The 16,857-nt window shown below is 45.2% G+C and overlaps 1 protein-coding gene across 8 annotated transcripts in view; it reads right to left on the minus strand.

The window, feature by feature from the left end:
• Window positions 1-13,104, minus strand: part of MEIS2 (Meis homeobox 2) — a 209,144-nt gene extending 196,040 nt beyond the window's left edge. For 3 of the 8 annotated variants that reach the window (XM_054451272.2, XM_054451277.2, XM_054451275.2), the window contains exons 1-6: window positions 12,005-13,093; window positions 10,545-10,777; window positions 8,865-9,006; window positions 8,137-8,187; window positions 7,109-7,159; window positions 6,163-6,312 (exon numbers count right to left, since the gene is read on the minus strand). In XM_054451272.2, the coding sequence (XP_054307247.1) occupies window positions 6,163-6,312; window positions 7,109-7,159; window positions 8,137-8,187; window positions 8,865-9,006; window positions 10,545-10,777; window positions 12,005-12,016 (639 nt within the window). In that variant the 5' untranslated portion in view covers window positions 12,017-13,093. Of the gene's footprint in view, window positions 1-6,162; window positions 6,313-7,108; window positions 7,160-8,136; window positions 8,188-8,864; window positions 9,007-10,544; window positions 10,778-11,452; window positions 11,949-12,004 lie in introns of those variants that run through there. The other 5 variants (XM_054451273.2, XM_054451278.2, XM_054451274.2 and 2 more) reach the window with 4 other exon arrangements.
• Window positions 13,105-16,857: the final 3,753 nt, after the last annotated feature.

The raw sequence follows: 16,857 nt of genomic DNA on the forward strand, positions 1-16,857 counted from the left end.
GCAGTATTTTCTATTTGCTGGGCTACAGACTCACAGCTGATAATGCAAGTTGTAATTAATATAAAAGCAGGAGACAATATGGGCAGAGCTTGTAGTAGTGGGGCCACAGGAGAGCGCTCTGCTGCTCTACTCTGTTTCTCATTTACACACAGCTTTCCCTAGAAAACACAATTCTGCCAGTGTTTTCTCCCTTGAAAGTTAAAAAAAAAGATTGATTTAGCACTATCATTGAATTTTGCTAAATCTAGAAAAGAGCATAGAGAGGACAGGAGTCTCTGGGCATAGGAAGCAAATCATATGTGTGCCTCTCTTGTTGAAGTTGCAGATACACTGGAATTGTAACATTTTAAACCATTATGGCATTTCCATGAGGGACCTACCTATAAGAGAATACTTAATAAGTCTCGGTGAATTGGTGTTATTTCCCTATTTAAATGATTCCACATGGCACATTTCCATGGGGCCAGTGGGGTGAAATGTATAAAGCGTTTGTAAATAAATACAAAACTGAATGGAGAAGTAAAATGTATGAGGCTTCAAGGAGAAAAGCAAAGGCCATGCCACATACACGTTCTATCTAAAATAATCTGAAACTCATTTTAGATCCCAAATGAAAAGGCAATGCAATGGACATGGTATAGGAAAGAAAACATTAGATTGGAATTAAGATGCTGGCATGCCACCTCTCACCAGTCAGGTGAACTTAAGCAAGTGATGTACCTCATTTCTATGGGGCTCATTTCCTTTATCTCTTTAAAATTAAGAAGTTAGACCAGATATCTTCTAGAACCTACACAACTATATAAGATCAAGAGAAAAATTACATGTAAACTTGGAAAATACAATAAAGTAACTCAGGGTATGTGCTCATAGGTAGAGAGTAATAGTAAACATACATAGAGATATTTTAATCAGTAAATGAAGCATGTACAACTAATTTGACTCAATATATTTAAACAACAAAGGGAAGATATACTTGTATCAACATACATAATTAAATTACTTATTTCCCATAACTTTATAATGTTTTAACTCCTAATTAACATTATGCAAAAAATATTTTTAAAAATAAAACAGGGACTCCTATCTTGGCGTACTGAAGTCTACAAAAGTTAAAAATGTTAATTGTATGGTTTGAACAAATGTTGGAATTTTAACTACAGTATTGTAAAGTTGACATAAGAAGTCAGGAGACCTACGTGTGCTTTCAGAACCTGGACTCACTCTTTAAAAATGTAAATAAAGCTGGGGTCCTTCCCTCACCTCCCCACTTCTACCTCTCTATTAAGCTTTGGGATTAATATGTAAGCAACTCTCACAGAAGTGGCAAGTACCCTTTGCAAATGATTTCTCCATTTAATCGAGCAACTTTTAGAGCAGACAGAAATGTCTTGTTTTGTTGGTGTAATGCCATATTATAAAATGCCTCTTATAACTTTGAATTGTGTTGGGATATTCCATAGAACATTTAGTATTAAAAAAAGAAAATGAATTAAAGAATGCCAATTTTCAAAAAATCTGATAGTGAATGTCTATGTGGTTGTCAAGTACAACCTTTGTTTAATTTCATCTCATCACAGTTACACTGAAAACATACTCCAACTGCACAGTCTAAATGATTTAAATAGTATAATTATTCTTAATGGGGAATTAAGAAAGCTATCAACCACCAGAAACTACGCAGCAACAACACAACAGAAAATCCACGCACCCAGCCATGCTTCCTTGAGTTGGTGGACAGAGCTCAGAAGTAGAAATTTATCAGAATAGGCCCCAGAGGCTTTGAATAGCATACCATAAGGTCTCACCTTACACTAAAACATAAGAAACTAGCAAATAAAATAAAGCATTCATATTATTCCTATTATTATCCAATTTCATTATTTCCCCCTTGATATTCTATAGAACAACCACTTGAACCTATCCCACCCCTCACTGTCACTTCCCTCCAATTTTTCAGGTAGTAATTGAATTTATCTAGAGTCACTTGCCCATATTCTGTCAGAAATAAGATTCTGGAGAGTCTCCTCTCTGACCTAACCAATTTGAAAAACAAACAAACAAACAAACAAACAAACTGTGTGAACATAAACTTGATATATTCAGAGATGCAAAAGAAAACACCAGAATATCTTCATTTAAATTATAGCTTCCAACATATAAATATACAATATTTTTTCTTTTCTTAGTGATGTTAGCAGATCCAGGCAATTTTAAGGTATCTGCTATTAATTGTTAACAGACATAATTGTATTTTCTTCCCTCTACTGAATTCTTTCAAATAAAATAAAAATATAGCTCTTTATGACCACTAACTAGGAATAACAGTACAATTGTATAACTGTATGCGCTTCAAGCAAATAGAGCTTAGCTCAGAGAATATACTTCAAGCAAGTAGATTTCACTTGTCTGAACTTTACATGTAATATCTTTACATGTAAATGTGAGGATGTATTTTCTTTGTCTGTACTAGGTCTAAATACTTGATCTAAAATTGTGTAAAATAGATAATGTGAGTATCACCTTTTATTCAGAAATTCCACAGACTAGAAAAAGCTGGTCATTTCACAGCAGTTTTCAAGTTGAAACTTCTTTAAAAATTGTTTTCCAGACATATTTATTTTAAACATGATAAATTTGAATGTCTAGGAAACTAACATGAACTGCAGCTGGAAAACAGAGTTCTATTTCCTTTGACTATTATATATTTTTTTCTCTCCAATATTCCAAAAACATTGTAATAGCTCTTTCCTACCTATAAATATTATTATTATGTTATAGTAAAAGACAAAATACATTATAATATTAAAAACATAAGCATGCATTATAAATTTACTAAATACAACAAAATTGTAATCAATATTGCATATTTTATTTTCTATTTAATTCCAAACTTCCTCTTTTCATTACACCCATCATATGCAAGTGTTAATAATAAATGAATAAACTCAGTAACCTCACTGAATGTAAGGAATGGAAAGCAAGAATATTATGGTGGTCTTCTTTTAATGCATCTGTTAAATCAAATTATTTATATAACTTTATGAAATGTGAAATTGACAGGATTTACTAATAATATATAAAACTTATTCTGAAGTCTGCCAATATACTTGCTTTGAAGATATTTATATTTATTACTTTTATTTATTTACATTTTCAAATTCTTTTAAAGAATACTGAAACTATATTGGTACCTAATATTTTGCTTCTGACGCATTTCTCTCTGCTTTTCTCTCTCTCCTTGCACGTTCCTTCCTTAAACACGCACACACACGGCTACGCACACACACACAATGAAGCTGGATACCACTTAATAAGAGTAGAGGTGTGTGTGTTTTGGGGGTGTCAAACAGCTGTCACAAACTGTCACCTCCACAAGAGAAACCTTGGCATACAACAAATTAAACTACACTTCTTTTTTAGCTGTCATTATTCATAGCCAATAAGTTGAAATGCTCTTAGCATTTCATGTGCAAATAAAACCATGAGGAAGCTCAGTACATCAGAATAGTGGGCCAACAGATAAAACAAGAAAACAACGTGCTGTCTGGGCCTTTCTGAAGTGGCTCATCATCACCCCTGCACCAGTGTTCACCAAATGAGATCCAGCCTGGGGCAATGTATTAAATATGCATATCAAAGCAAATGAAAAATAAACCTGAAGATTCAAATTGGGCACATTTACATGCTGAAAATGTCCCACTCGCACCACTTTTCAGGTAGTGGTTCTCTCTTATTTTTACTTTGTGTTTGGCTAGGTGGTTGAAGGAAGGCAACTTTGTAGAAGAGGCTGAAAAGCATAAGAGGATTTGCTTTGAAGGGGGAAGCCTGGACATGAATACAATCAATACACCTATGGTACAAAAGTCTCAAAAATGGTGAAAACTCTCCAAGGTTTTCTCTCATGTCCCTGCATAAAATACAAGTCTGTGGCAAATCTCTCCATTTTCTACTTGATGTGCTGGTGGAACAAATTATTGCTTCCTTTCAAAACAAATAGCAGGGGGCTAAAGTAAAAATGTTATAGTTCAGATCTCTAGGAAATAAAAGGCTTTAAATTATGACACCCAATGAGGTGGCAAGCCCTCATGGGTTCAAAATAAATCAGTTGTCATATTTACTTGACTGGGGGCCTGAAAGGAGAGCAACAAATGTTACAGTTGACTCTTTTATCCAAAGATGATGATTGATAAATTATTAAAGCACTATCCTCTTAGGTACAACTTCCTTCTTGAGTGGATATTTAAATATTACAATAGTCTCATAAATTGATATTGTCTATCAGCCAATACTTTAAACAGCCTTTTTTATCTTATCTTTTCTATGTAAACATCAACATGGTCTAGCTGTATACATCCACTGGAAAAACAGTTGCCAAGAAACTGTTTTAGAAAACTTAGTAGTAGGTACTCCTAGAAATATCATGAGAAAAGCTTTTGGCTCTGAGAACTGTGAACCTCTCATTTTACAAACCATGTACATAGATCCCTCCCCATTCTCCCAATAATGTGAATAAATATAAATTTAGAAACAGAAAACAATGAAAATAAACACATAAAAAACAACAAAGATAAATATTTCTTAGGTAGTGTCATGCCTCATGGACCACAACACACTGTAGAGCCACAGATCAGCAAATAAACTTTCCATAACCACTGCTGCATCCTTTTGATTTCATTACATTCACTCAATATACAAAGGAGATCACCAAAGATTCCCTCACCATGATGGAAAAAGGTAAGGGTAAAGAGATAGGAATAGGAGTCTTCAACACCGTAGTATTTATTCTGTCACAGAACTGGATATCCCAGACTGCGGTTTTCTTTTCTAGACTTTTTCTAACTTTTGTTCTTAGGCTGACTTCCCATACAAGTGCAAAGGTTAATTATGAAAATCTATGACTGCATATTTTCAAAACTTTTGTTTGGAGCAGGGGAGAGAAGAACCTCATAGAAGGTTTATACTAAGGCATCCCAATTCATTTCTCATACCAGTCAGGAATTGGGATGGGAGGTAGGAACAAACTGCCTTCAAGACTTAATGCCTGTTTACCTCACATGGAGTGTCAAATTAATATTTCAGCCACAAAGTTATTAAACTACAGCTTATATTATTTAGGCTGTGAGTTCAACTGAATGTAATCTATAGACACCCTGTCCCCCATTTCCAGGCTTGAGTTCCTATAAATAAAACTGCTGTTCACACCCACTCTTTAACCTCGCCACTCTTGCCTTTCCTACCAGCTGCAATCTTTCTTCTCTTTGCTTCTTTTTCAAATTTTCAGTCTCACTACATATGCTTTTTTTTTTTTTTTTTTTTTTTTTTTTTTAGCATCAGACTCACTAGATTGGTTCCAAAATAGGATTAGAAACAGAGAGAATAGAAAGAAATCTCCTTTCCTGGCCTGACATACACAGTCATTCCTTACTATACTCTCCATCCTCATTCACCAACTGTTAAAGTGTTAAAATTCAACAACTAACCTATGGTTACTCAATCATAATTCCCTTCAGCTTTCTGTAATACATTGTTAATAATTGGTTCATCAAGGTTACTGTCTTTTATTATGAAGATGCTTCAGGCATTTGGCAATAAGTCCCTATTCTGACGATAAGTTTCTATAGCAAAAGCCCTGAGAATTGTAATGTGTTCGTTCACCCCTTTTATTTCGAATGCAGTGCAAGATTGCCAATAATTCTCAGAATTGTCATCTCTGTGAGATACTAGGAAATCAGCACTCACTCAATTCTCTTTCATTCAGTCCTCTCTCTCCAGACCAGTCCAGCTTACTGTCTTGCTTCTTTCTATCCCTGCTGCACTGATTACACAAAATTAAGAAAGCAGAAAACACAGTGGTGATTATATCAAACAGAATTTGCTAACACCCAAGTCACCAAATCCAGAAAACTTTACACATTAAGAGCACAAATCACTCTATCAACTCTGGTTTTTTGGCTCTCAACATAAATAGGAGGGGGTCCAAGAAAGGAGAAATGAAAATGAAGGGTATGGCAGAGAAAGCAAGAAAGAGAAGAAAAGACCCCAAAAGAGATGGGGTCATTTAAAAAGAGAACTAAATCAGTGGAACTAGATGTTAAAACAAGTTTAAAATAATGCTTTGCCCAGTGGCCTTAAAAGATTGCCAAAGGCTAACAGACTTACATGGTCAGCGAGATTAGTGGAGGAGCCTGAAAGTTCTTCATGATCTGACTTGGAGCTGCCGTCTCTTTCATCAATGACGAGGTCGATGGGCATTTTCCCCTTCAAACAGCTAATGTATCGGTGGCAGAAGTTATCGCACAGTTCGTGGACCTAGAACGAAGGTCGTGGTGGAGGGTTTAGCTCATGTTGTTGTTGTTGTTGTTTTGTTTCATTTTTAGAAAGGAAAAATACCAGGTTGCAAGGTTACATTTGGAAAGAGCAACAGTGTGATGTCTTCCAAACTAACTCTAATTAAAGGGTGTAATAGTTGAAGGCAAGGAAACAATAGAGTAATTGTTGCAGCAGATATTATTCTCCAGAGACTTCTCTGAGCAACAAGTTACAATAGAGAGAGAAAGAAATAGGACTGGAAATAACTGGGTTCAGACTGGGAGTCCAGGGAATTAAATCTGATTTGATAATAACATCAAAACATTACAACATTGGAACTGGGGAAAGCATTAACGTTTGTGATTTTATAAGCTAGGAGTTTTGTATGTTTCCAGGGGAAAGTAACTGAGCTGCAGAGCAATGGAAAGACACCCAGCAAGGATGATTCACTCTGCCTGCACCTAATGCAAACCCAGGGCCGAGGGTGAGCTGAGCTAATAAAGATGCAAGCAGGCTGAGTGTCCAGTAACATAAATGGTTTGCTGCATTTCAAAATAATCCTGAATGCCTGAGGGGAATATTGGGGAGGAGGAGGCTACTTTAAAGGCAAGGCTGTTCTGATTCACCCACCCTCTGAGCCCCTGTGTTGAGAAGCGAGTTGAAGGATGGACATGGCTACATGCTCAAAATCTCCAGGTGCTCAATCCCTCACACTAGAGGTTTGTTAAAAACATCCCAACTCAAATAGGAGAGGGAAGTGGTTTAATCAACACGGGGAGTGTTATTTCCTGCTTACCTTTTCTAACTCCAAAAGATGAAACCTTAGTACTTGTATTGCTTGTATCATCTGAAAGAAAAGTTCAGGGAATAGAGTTAGAGCTCTGTGACTCTGAGGTCCTGTCTTGGGGTTGGGAGTGGGGTGAGGATGGTGGTGAGAAAGTTGGGCTGGGGAGAAGAAACGGGCAGGTGGCTAGGAAAAACTTAAACATCAAGAAATAGAAAAATCAAGTGATTACTGATCATCTCTGCCTCATTGGCCACGGGGTAGGAATCTGACTCAACCTGAGCATAAGCATTAATATCTTTCCCCCTGATGTTCACTGTGCTATTTGTAAGACTGCTTTCCTCGGGCCAGGCCTTTTTTCTCCTCTTAGTCCTCTTTAAACATCCCCTCCCTCGACCTCAGGACAACTTTTTTTTTTTTTTCCTTAAAAAAAAAAAAAAAGGTCGCTTCTCAGGATAGAAAAAGCTTTTTAGAACAGCATACCCAGCGAAATCCTTCCTCACTAAAGAAGGAAATACTCAAGATGAATGCTGAGGCAGGGCCTTTGAAAGCGGATTTAAGTACTTTTAATATTGAAATCGTGCAAATTAGCAAAAGAATCGCACCTAAAAGTGGCCTGCGCTGGCCTGCCCCTCACCGCCCCCCAGCCCCCACCCCCAGCCCGCCCTCAGCCGTGCCAGTGGTTACATCCTTCGGGTTAGCCGCCCGGGGCTCGGCCGCCTGCCCCGGCAAACAGAGGAAATAACTCACTTCTCGCAGTTTACTCCTGGGGCCGAGACCTGGGAAACATCCCCTGCTCGCGCTCTCGGCGCTGGGTCTCCCGTTTCGGCCTCCCTGGGCTTCGCTCCCCACCGCGTTCATCCTGCTCCTCGCTCGCCAGCTCCCGTGCGGGGGCTCTAAGCTGCTCCCTTCCTCCCTCTCTCCCTAGAGCTCCAAAAGAGGGTTCTGTTCTAACTCCCCAGAGCTCCAGCAGAAAGTGGGTGCTTCTGGGCATGGGAGAGGGCAAAGGCTGGGGAAAAACAAGGAACAGAGAGCCTTACCAAATTGTCCAGCTCTGGATTTGAGGAAAAAAGTGGCTTTTCGGCGCGAACCTGTAAGAAACAGAGAGAGTCAACTTGAACGATCACCCTATTTTAAATAAGAAAACTGAAATGTGAGAATGGGGACGGTGGAGGGCAATGGCGGAAAAGAGGAAAGGGGCTTTGGCAAAATACAAGAAAGAAACTGGTGCCTTAAATTAGTGGAGTCGCTGAAGAAGAATCAGGGCATTCTTGTCCTGGCCCCATTAAGGGGGACCTGGTACGACTAAGCTGTAGCCAGGAACTCAGGGTCGTTCTCAGGGCCCCGAGTTCCATATCCAGCAGTCCAAGAGGCTGTGGCTCTCCACTGCTGCCTGGGACCGCTCGGAGAGGCGCCCAGCTTCCTTGCCTCCCGGGCACTCTCGGGTCCCTCACAGCCCCTCTCCCCAATTCTTGTTCAAGTAGCTGGAGGCGGGGGAGAAAGGCCAAGCCCCAGATTAGGAGCAGGTCAACTTTAATTCGAGGGTCGAGCCCCTGTATTCCTGCTGGGGGGGAAAACAAACACCCATATTTATCTCCACTTCCAATTCGCCCTCAGGCTCAGGGATGGGGAGGAAGCGTAGAGAGCAGACTGGGCCAGAGGAACAGATAGGGTGTCCCTGGCCTTTCCTCCTTTCAAGTAAAGCTCCGAGGAAAGGGGAGGGGTAGTGAGGGACTGCCCGAAGTTGAGTGGATCAAGAAGGCTGGACCTGCTTGGCGAAGACCGCGATGTCCTCGTTGAAGGAGTCGGAGGAGCAGACGTCTCCACCAGCCACTCCAGGTTCCCGGGGAGTGCAGGTCGCCAGCTCGCACTTCTCAAAGACCAGAGCTAACAGAGGAAACAACGGGTGCCTAACGGGCAGCGCCACGCAGAGACACACACACAGAGACGGGGTGCAGAGGGGAAGGAGCAAGAACTGTAATCAACAAGTTTGGAGGGTGTGGAGTCCTTCTTTAATACAACAGGCACGCACCACACTTTACAACCCTTCCTCCATCAGCCGAGCCTAAGCCAGAAACAGAAAGGGAAAAGGGCCTGGCCCTCTCCCGCAGCTCAGAGGTCCCTCAGATCTGGCCAGAGAAGCCCCCGGCCACTGCAGCCCGACAAATAAAAACAGCCTCAGTTGGAACGTAATGAAACATCCGAGACGCTCAGGCAGTCTGGAGCCCGAGTCGATTCTGATCCACTCCTCACACTACGGAGGCCGCCGAACCAACCCCTGAGACCCAGCCCTGACCTCCCAAGAAAGGAACACTGTTTGAAATAAAAAAAAAAATAGTTTTAACTCTGCATTTTAATGGGCATCTCAGACGAGGCCAAAGGCTTCACCTACATACACACCGGAGTGACACCTCATAAATGCAAGAGAATGCTCTTTTAATCTCTCCACCCCCTTGCCTTATAAACTTGTTTGATCCACTTCTACTAAAGCCACAGTGTGGGGGCCAAAATTATAGGAAGGTTACACGCTGGAGAGCTTCCTTCCAAAGACCACATTTCTCCCAGCGTTGCAGCAGACAAAAATAAATAAATCGTGTTTTAAAACTTGTAAGTGTGCGTGCGCGTATGCCCTTTGTGTTCCTCCGGGCGGCTTAGCCACACTTCGGGATGCTTGCGGCCTCTGGCTTGGGGCTCAGTTGCTGTTTACCCACTGTCCCCTCCCCTCGGCATCCCGTCGCTTTGCCCACCTACCCTCAGCCGGAAGAGCTCGTGTGGTACACGTTAGGATTGTGCATCTCACCCCTCGCCAAGTGCTCTCAGAATATAAAATAATTTCCAGCCATCTTCCTTACTCCCCCTAAGAGCGGCTCCAAGCAAGCAAGAGTCCCTTCCACCTCGCTGCACTTCAAGGTCTGTCCCCTTTATTTACAGAGAATTAAGAAGTGGGTGATTAGGACCTCCTGGCCGACAGAAGCAGCCCTGATCCCAGCTCAAGCTGCTTTTAGTGACTCCCAGACCCTCAGTAGGAAACAGAAGAAAAAATAAAAAATAAAAAAACCCAAAGTTGCTTCTCATCGGCAGCAAACTTTCTCCTTCGTCAAGGCCTCTGTTAGGGGGCCTGAAACGAGCAGTCCTGCGTCCTTTGGCCAGGAATCCTGTCCTCGGGGAGAAGGCCCCGGCAAGATTCTGGGGACTCAGTCACTCCAGGCTGTGGGGTCCGGAGTGGTCGGGCTGTGGGAGCGAAAGAGGCTAGTTCTTCGGGGCTTTGACTCCAGGGGCAGAAGAGCAGGCCCCCTCCACGGTCCTTTCCTAAGGCAAGCGGCGCCCGCCCCCCACCATGCAGAAGTAACTCCCCTCTTAGTGGTCCACCTTCCCACCCCCACAGAGACAAACACACACTCTCACTCACACTCACACACAGTAAGCTGGGTCCGGGGGATCGGTTTACCCATAGATCGCGTCCTTGTCCCGCTTCAAGGCGTCGTTGACAGCGGATCCCATACTGGCCGGCATGACATTGGGGTGTGGGGCGTGCGCGCCGTAGTGCTGTGTGGCGTGGAGTGGCGGCCCGTGGTTCAGGTGGTGAACCGGGGGAATCGGCCGTGGCGCGTGAGGGTCTCCGTACATGGAAGCGGGAACCCCTACTCCGTCCATCCCGCCGTAATGGGGCAGCTCATCGTACTGTCAGAACCCGGGAAGGGGGAGGGGGCGCAGGAGGTGAGGGAGAACAGAGGAGGGGGGTGGAAAGGGAAAAAGAGCAGGGAGAAGAGGGCGAACAGAAAAGAGGGGAAGGGATAAAGATGAGAGAGAGAGGGAGGGAGGTAAGAGAGAAGAGAGGAGGAGGAGGAAAAGGAGGAGAGGGGGAGAGAGAGAGAGAGAGAGAATAAAAATAAAAACAAAGTCAGAAAGGAGAAAAGTACCGAGCACAAGTTGAGCACACAGAAACCAAACCAGCCAAAACAACGAAGTTAAAAGTTGTGAGGAAAAAATGTTATTAAATTTTAAAATGAAAAAGCATGAACCAAGAGCAACGTTAAGAGAAGGAAGAGGAGGCGGCGAGGCCGGGGATTTGAGGGGGCGCCGGGAGGCCCCGCTCCCGCCGGAGGCAACAGAACCGTAGCGAGCCAACGGAGGGAGAAGTGGAGTTAGTGTGAGGAGGAAGCCCCGGATCCCACCCCTAACCCCCCTTCGCCTCCTCCGAGGATCCAATAAATCAAAAGGCGAAATGAAACAAAATAAAGAGAAGAAAAACGCGAATAATCAGCACGAGAACGCCGAGGACTAGGAAAGACTAGGGCCAGTGCCTCCCCGGGGGCAGGGAGCGGAGGGTGGGGGGGCGAATAACGTGAAAGTTACCAGAAACATTATTTAGCAGCGGATTCCCTGCGTCCTTGTCAATTTCAGAGACAAAACAAGCAGCCCAGGCTAGTAGTCTAGGCGGCGGCGCAGCGGCTGCGGCAGCGCGGCCCCAGCGGCGGCCCCGGCGGCGGCTCCTACGCAGCCCGTGCCCGCCCCGAGCCGCGCGAGCAGCGGCGGCAGCGGCGCAGCAGCGGCAGCAGGAGAACCGGGGGAATCGCGCTGCTAGGGTAAAAGCTGGAGCGAGGCGAAAGCGTGTAACGATTGCACACGCACACACACACCACTCACACGCACTCGCCGCCCGCCCGCTCGCACAGCGCTGGAACACGCGCTCCCAGACACGCACACACGCACGCACACACACTCGCACACACGCAGAGGCACGGTAGGGAAAGAAGCCGATGAATAATTTTGCTATTTTTTAAAATACTGGCCGCCATCATCAAGCAGCGAGCAGCAGCAGAAGCGTTGAAGGGAGAGGAGGCATCGGGACAGGCCCCTCTTAGGAGAGGATTTATATCTAGGTAAGTGTTGGAGATTTAAACCTACCCTTTGCGCCATCAGTCTGCGCTCCAATAAACTCCTGGATGTGTCGTATATTTAATATCCCAGTCCGGATAAGAAAGTGATCTAGGCTGAAGATTCCTTTTTTTTTTTCCAAACCAAAGAGACTTCTCCCAATTCTCCAATATGTTATTTTTTAGGGGGGAAAAAAGCCCAGTCTAGACAACGAAGAGTTTTTTTTTTCTGTGATATTTCTTCTTTTTCTCTTTTTTCCTCTTCTTCCTCCTCCTCCTGATCTTCCTCCTCCTCCTCCACCTCCTCCTCCCCCCCTCCCCTCCTCCTCCTCTTCGGTCCTCCTTTCCCCCTCTTTCTCTTCTCTTCCCCTCAGTTGGAAAAAAAAAAGAAAGAAAAGAAAAAGAAGAAAAAGAAGAAAAAAATTATCAAGCCCCCGAACTGAAGGTTACGAGCGGCCCGTCAGCAGCCCACATGTAACCGAACTGTCGTGTTTCATGGCTTTTTGCCACTCCAGCTGTCAATCAAAGCCCGGAATGTCAAGGTAGTGAATGAATGATGGTTGATGATGATGAAGAGGAGGAATCTTTCAGACCCGTTTTTTCTTCCAGTAAAACTCCGCGAGGGGTTTCTGCTTCTTGAATTTTTTCCTCCCCCTTCCCCCCTTTTTTAGCTTTGCCCCCGCGGTGTCTATAATACGATCCTCTCTCTTTAAAGTATTGTTCAAAGAAAGCAATGAGAAAAATCAAGAAAAAAAATGAATAGTTTGCAAAAATTGGACTTCCTCCCCCCCTTTCCTGGTAGGTATTTTGTCTCTCCCTCTCTCTCTCTCGCTCGCTCGCTCGCTCTCACTCGCGCTCGCTCTCTCGCGCTCGCTCTCTCTCGCTCTCTTTCTCTCTGGGAGATGAGTGAGTGTCAGTAGGTGTTGGCAGGTTGGCTGCTGCCTGGCTTATTGAAGAGCCTCAGTTTGGCGGCGCGGGTCGGCGGCGGGAGAACGAAATGACGGAACCCGGAAGTCGTGGTGGCCATAGCCCGTCGTACGGCGGAGACACATCCCGGGAGTGGGGAGCGGGAGCGAGGAGGAGCGCGCCGCGCCGAGCCTCTGATATGCAACGAGTGCGATCGGACAGCCCCGGCTGGGGGGGCGGGGGAGGCGGGGAGGCGGGGGGGCGGGAGGGGGAGGGGAGGCTCGAGCCGGGCGGACCCGAGCAAATCAGCGAGCCTGCTCCTCCACGGGGATGGGGGACGGCGGGGGGGAGGAAGGGGAGAGTGTGTCTGTGTGTGTGAGTGTGTGTGTATGTGTGTGCGTGCGCGCGTGTGTGTTGTGCGCGCGCGCGCGCGAACAGGGAGAGAGGGAGAGGGGGAGAGAGAGAAGAGGACAGGGAGAGCGGAGAGGAAAACTGCAGAAAACCACAGGGAAAGTACGGTACCGCCTCAGATCTTTTCATTTGAAAAAAAAAAAAAAAACTTACTTCTAGTTCATTTTCCCATCACTCCCGGCTCCTGCCTAACTGGGTCTTGCCGGGGACGTTTGGCATGGCGCTCTAGCTTTTGTTCCTTTTAATTCCGCGGCCTCCCTCTCCTCTGCCCGCCGATTACAGCACCCCGAAGGCTTCCTGCTAACATCCAAGGGCAGCAAGCTCTGCAGACGGTACCACTGCCAGGCTAAATTTTTTATTAAGTGGCACTTTCTTTTCTGCGCAGATCCAGCAACCTTGTCAATACTCATTTTTTTCCAGGACCAGAAGAGACCAGCTTAACTCAGCACACTCCCTCCAAGCGGTGCGGACAAGGGGCCACCCCGAGAGTCTTTGGGGGCCGCGGCGGAATCGGGAGGGAGGAAGTGAGGAGGCAGTCATCTGGGTCCGATGTAGCCAAGGGCGTGTGTGTGTGTGTGTGTGTGTGTGTGTGTGTGTGTGTGTGCGCGCGCGCGCGACTAGTGTGCGTCTCCAAAGTGGATCTCACTCAGAGCTGGGAAGCACAGGAGGAAAAGACGGAGAGAGAGGGGGAGAAAGAAGTTGCCGGGCGAGGAGGAGTGGCCGGCGCTCACAGCCCAGCTTTGTTGTGGTCGCCCGAGGCGCAGCGGCGGGCCGCGGTAACGCCTGCTAATGGCTGTGTTAATTACACAGGGGCAATTTCGCGGGGTCAGGGAGATGGGGCCAGCTCCGAAAGAACTTTTCCAAAAAGGAAAAGGAAAGGAAGGGAACTACCCCACACTGTTTGGGTGGAAACTAGTTGTGGCCGGTGCCTTGTCCTCCCTGGCCCAAGCTGCACCAGGCTTCACCTCTGCGCGGCTGGTTTCCCGGCGGCCGCGCGTCAATCACTACGAGCCCGGAGTTGGGGGCGGAGCCACGGTCACCCCGCGCAAGCCTTGCAGCCCAGCAGCCCCCGTGCCTCTCGGCCCCTTGTGGCGCGGCCGGGCGGACAGGCGCTGGAAGCGCGCCCTCTCCCCAACTTCTCGCTCTCGTCTTCCCAGTCCCTGGCCCAGAGAGTGGAAAGCGGACTGTTGTTCTCCAACAGCCGCATCGCTCCCCAACTTTGAACCCATTCTGGGAAGTGGAGAGTAGAGTGTCTTCCACGCGCCGCATCTATCCGACTTTCCCGCGGAGGGAGGGTGGGGTGGGGGAGGTTGATTAGAGAGAATAAAGTACTCTGTGTGTGTGTGTGTGTGTGTGTGTGTGTGTGTGTGTGTGCGCGAGAGAGAGAGAGAGAGAGAGAGAGAGAGAGCGCGGGGAGGAGGGCGGATGGGAGGGCTCTTTTTTTTGGCCCCCTTTCCATGTTCCTTGCTTCACTGTAAGCTTTCGAGCAACAGAAACTAGGCTAAGATTGCAGCCTGCAGAGACTCCAAGCGGAGTCGGAGAAATTTGGCCTCGTTTTAATAGGTCTGAGGAATGAACTCCGGAGGTCAATAAAGCCCTCCAAAAATGATGAATGATTGAGCACCTGTGATGATGATAGTGATTACCAGAGCAATTAAACAGTTTGATTAAATGAGCCATCATAACAATGATGTCTGCGGGAAATCGGCCCTCACATATAAAGAAAGATAGTGCGAAGGGGCTGGCAGAGGCGCGGATAGCGCGACGCCAGGGAGAGGGGCTGCGGGCCGCGAGGTTTCTGCCCAATGGCCCGAGCAGGGACGGCCGGACTCACGGAGCTTCAGGGAGGAGAGTGTAGCCCAGTTTTTCAGCCACTCTTTTTTGCCGGGCTTCAAGCCTGCTAGAGCCGACGGGTAGGAAATCTGAAGGTTGGGGGGAGGGTACTTCCTCCACGTCCTCTTTTTTTCCCTAGAAGAACTCCAAGATTAAAAGTATCCTTATTTGTTGCTGAATTGCTCGTCGACATTTAAGAGAAGGTGAGTAAAAAAGAAAAGAAGATGAAAGAGAAAACAAAAAGTTGGTCTCCAGAATTTTATTTCAATCGACAGTTACGCAAATTCAGTTTAGCCGGGACCGGGAGGTTTGAGAGGGCGGCGGGGTGGGGAGGGGAAAAAAACAACAGTCTGCTCTCGCTGCGGAGCGTTTTCGACTTTGCAAAGCTGTTGATGTTGGTGGGTCCAAGTTCCCGGTGCAGCGCCGCTGGCTGAGAAGTTTGTACTCAGTTTTTACTCTTCTGATTATTCTTAAATTCAATTTAAGAATTTAAGTTTATCGTCGCCAATAGGATTATTGTTGTTTTAAATGTCTTGTTCAATAAGTGCCAGTTACGTTTCTTTTTAAAAGAAACTCCTCAGTGTCCTTGATAAACCTTTTTTTGTGAAGATCAACTTCATGTGGAACCTCTGCCTTGCAGGGTTTAAACATTCAACATTGCTACCTTGTGTTTCTTTTTCTGTTTTTATAGTGATACTGTAAAGTGAGTTAGCATCTCTATAGCTTTCATTTAGAAAAACTTAAGTCGCATTTTTAGAAAAATATTCCTTCCTTGGCAGTGTGAGTAAAAACAATTCAGACAGATTGATGATTTCTATATTTTCTTTTCTTTCTTTCTCTTCTTTTTCTTTTTCTTTCTTTTTCTTTCTTTCTTTTTTTTTTTTGAGACGGAGTCTCGCTCTGTCGCCCAGGCCGGAGTGCAATGGCGCGATCTCGGCTCACTGCAACCTCCGCCTCCCGGGTTCAAGCGATTCTCCTGCCTCAGCCTCTTGAGTAGCTGGGATTACAGGGGCGCGCCACCACGCCTGGCTAATTTTTTGTGTCTTTAGTAGAGACGGGGGTTTCACCATATTGGCCAGGCTGGTCTCGAACTCCTGACCTCGTGATCCACCCGCCTCGGCCTCTCAAAGTGCTCGAATTACAGACATGAGCCATCGCACCCGGCCGATTTCTATATTTTCAAACAATTGTAAGCTAATAATGAGTTGATTATCTGGTGATAATCTTGGGTTTTACAAAAAAAGAAAAGTTTAAACTTTATTTTCATGTGTTTTTATCAGATGCAGAAGGCATTTTTAACCTTAGCGCCTTTCTCTGTCTCTCTCTTTCATATTCTTAACTTCTTTTGCATTTTATTGAATACATTAAAGCAGACAACAGGGACAATATGGTTAGGTGTAGGAGGAAGAGAGAAATATGACATTTTAAGATATTGTCAAAAAGTCATATTTAACTTCAACGACTTTTAGTTAAAAAAGTGTGAGAGTGTTAAAAGTGCATTCCTACTGGAGGAAATCTATGTCTTTTTAAAATTTGCCAGTTGTCTCAGGGGAGAACCCAGAATTTCTTTGAACGAAAGAGATCTTACTGATCTAGTTGCATGTCACCTATGAAACTGTTAGTTTAAAATAGCAGTCCTAGTGTAGTGGATTACACATGAGGAGATCAAGTTGGAGTCGATTCAAGGTATTGGTTCTTGGTCAGTCTGATGAATTCAAAACACTATTACCTTTA

This window comes from Pongo pygmaeus, chromosome 16, assembly GCF_028885625.2.
Source record: "Pongo pygmaeus isolate AG05252 chromosome 16, NHGRI_mPonPyg2-v2.0_pri, whole genome shotgun sequence".
Taxonomy (NCBI): domain Eukaryota; kingdom Metazoa; phylum Chordata; class Mammalia; order Primates; family Hominidae; genus Pongo; species Pongo pygmaeus.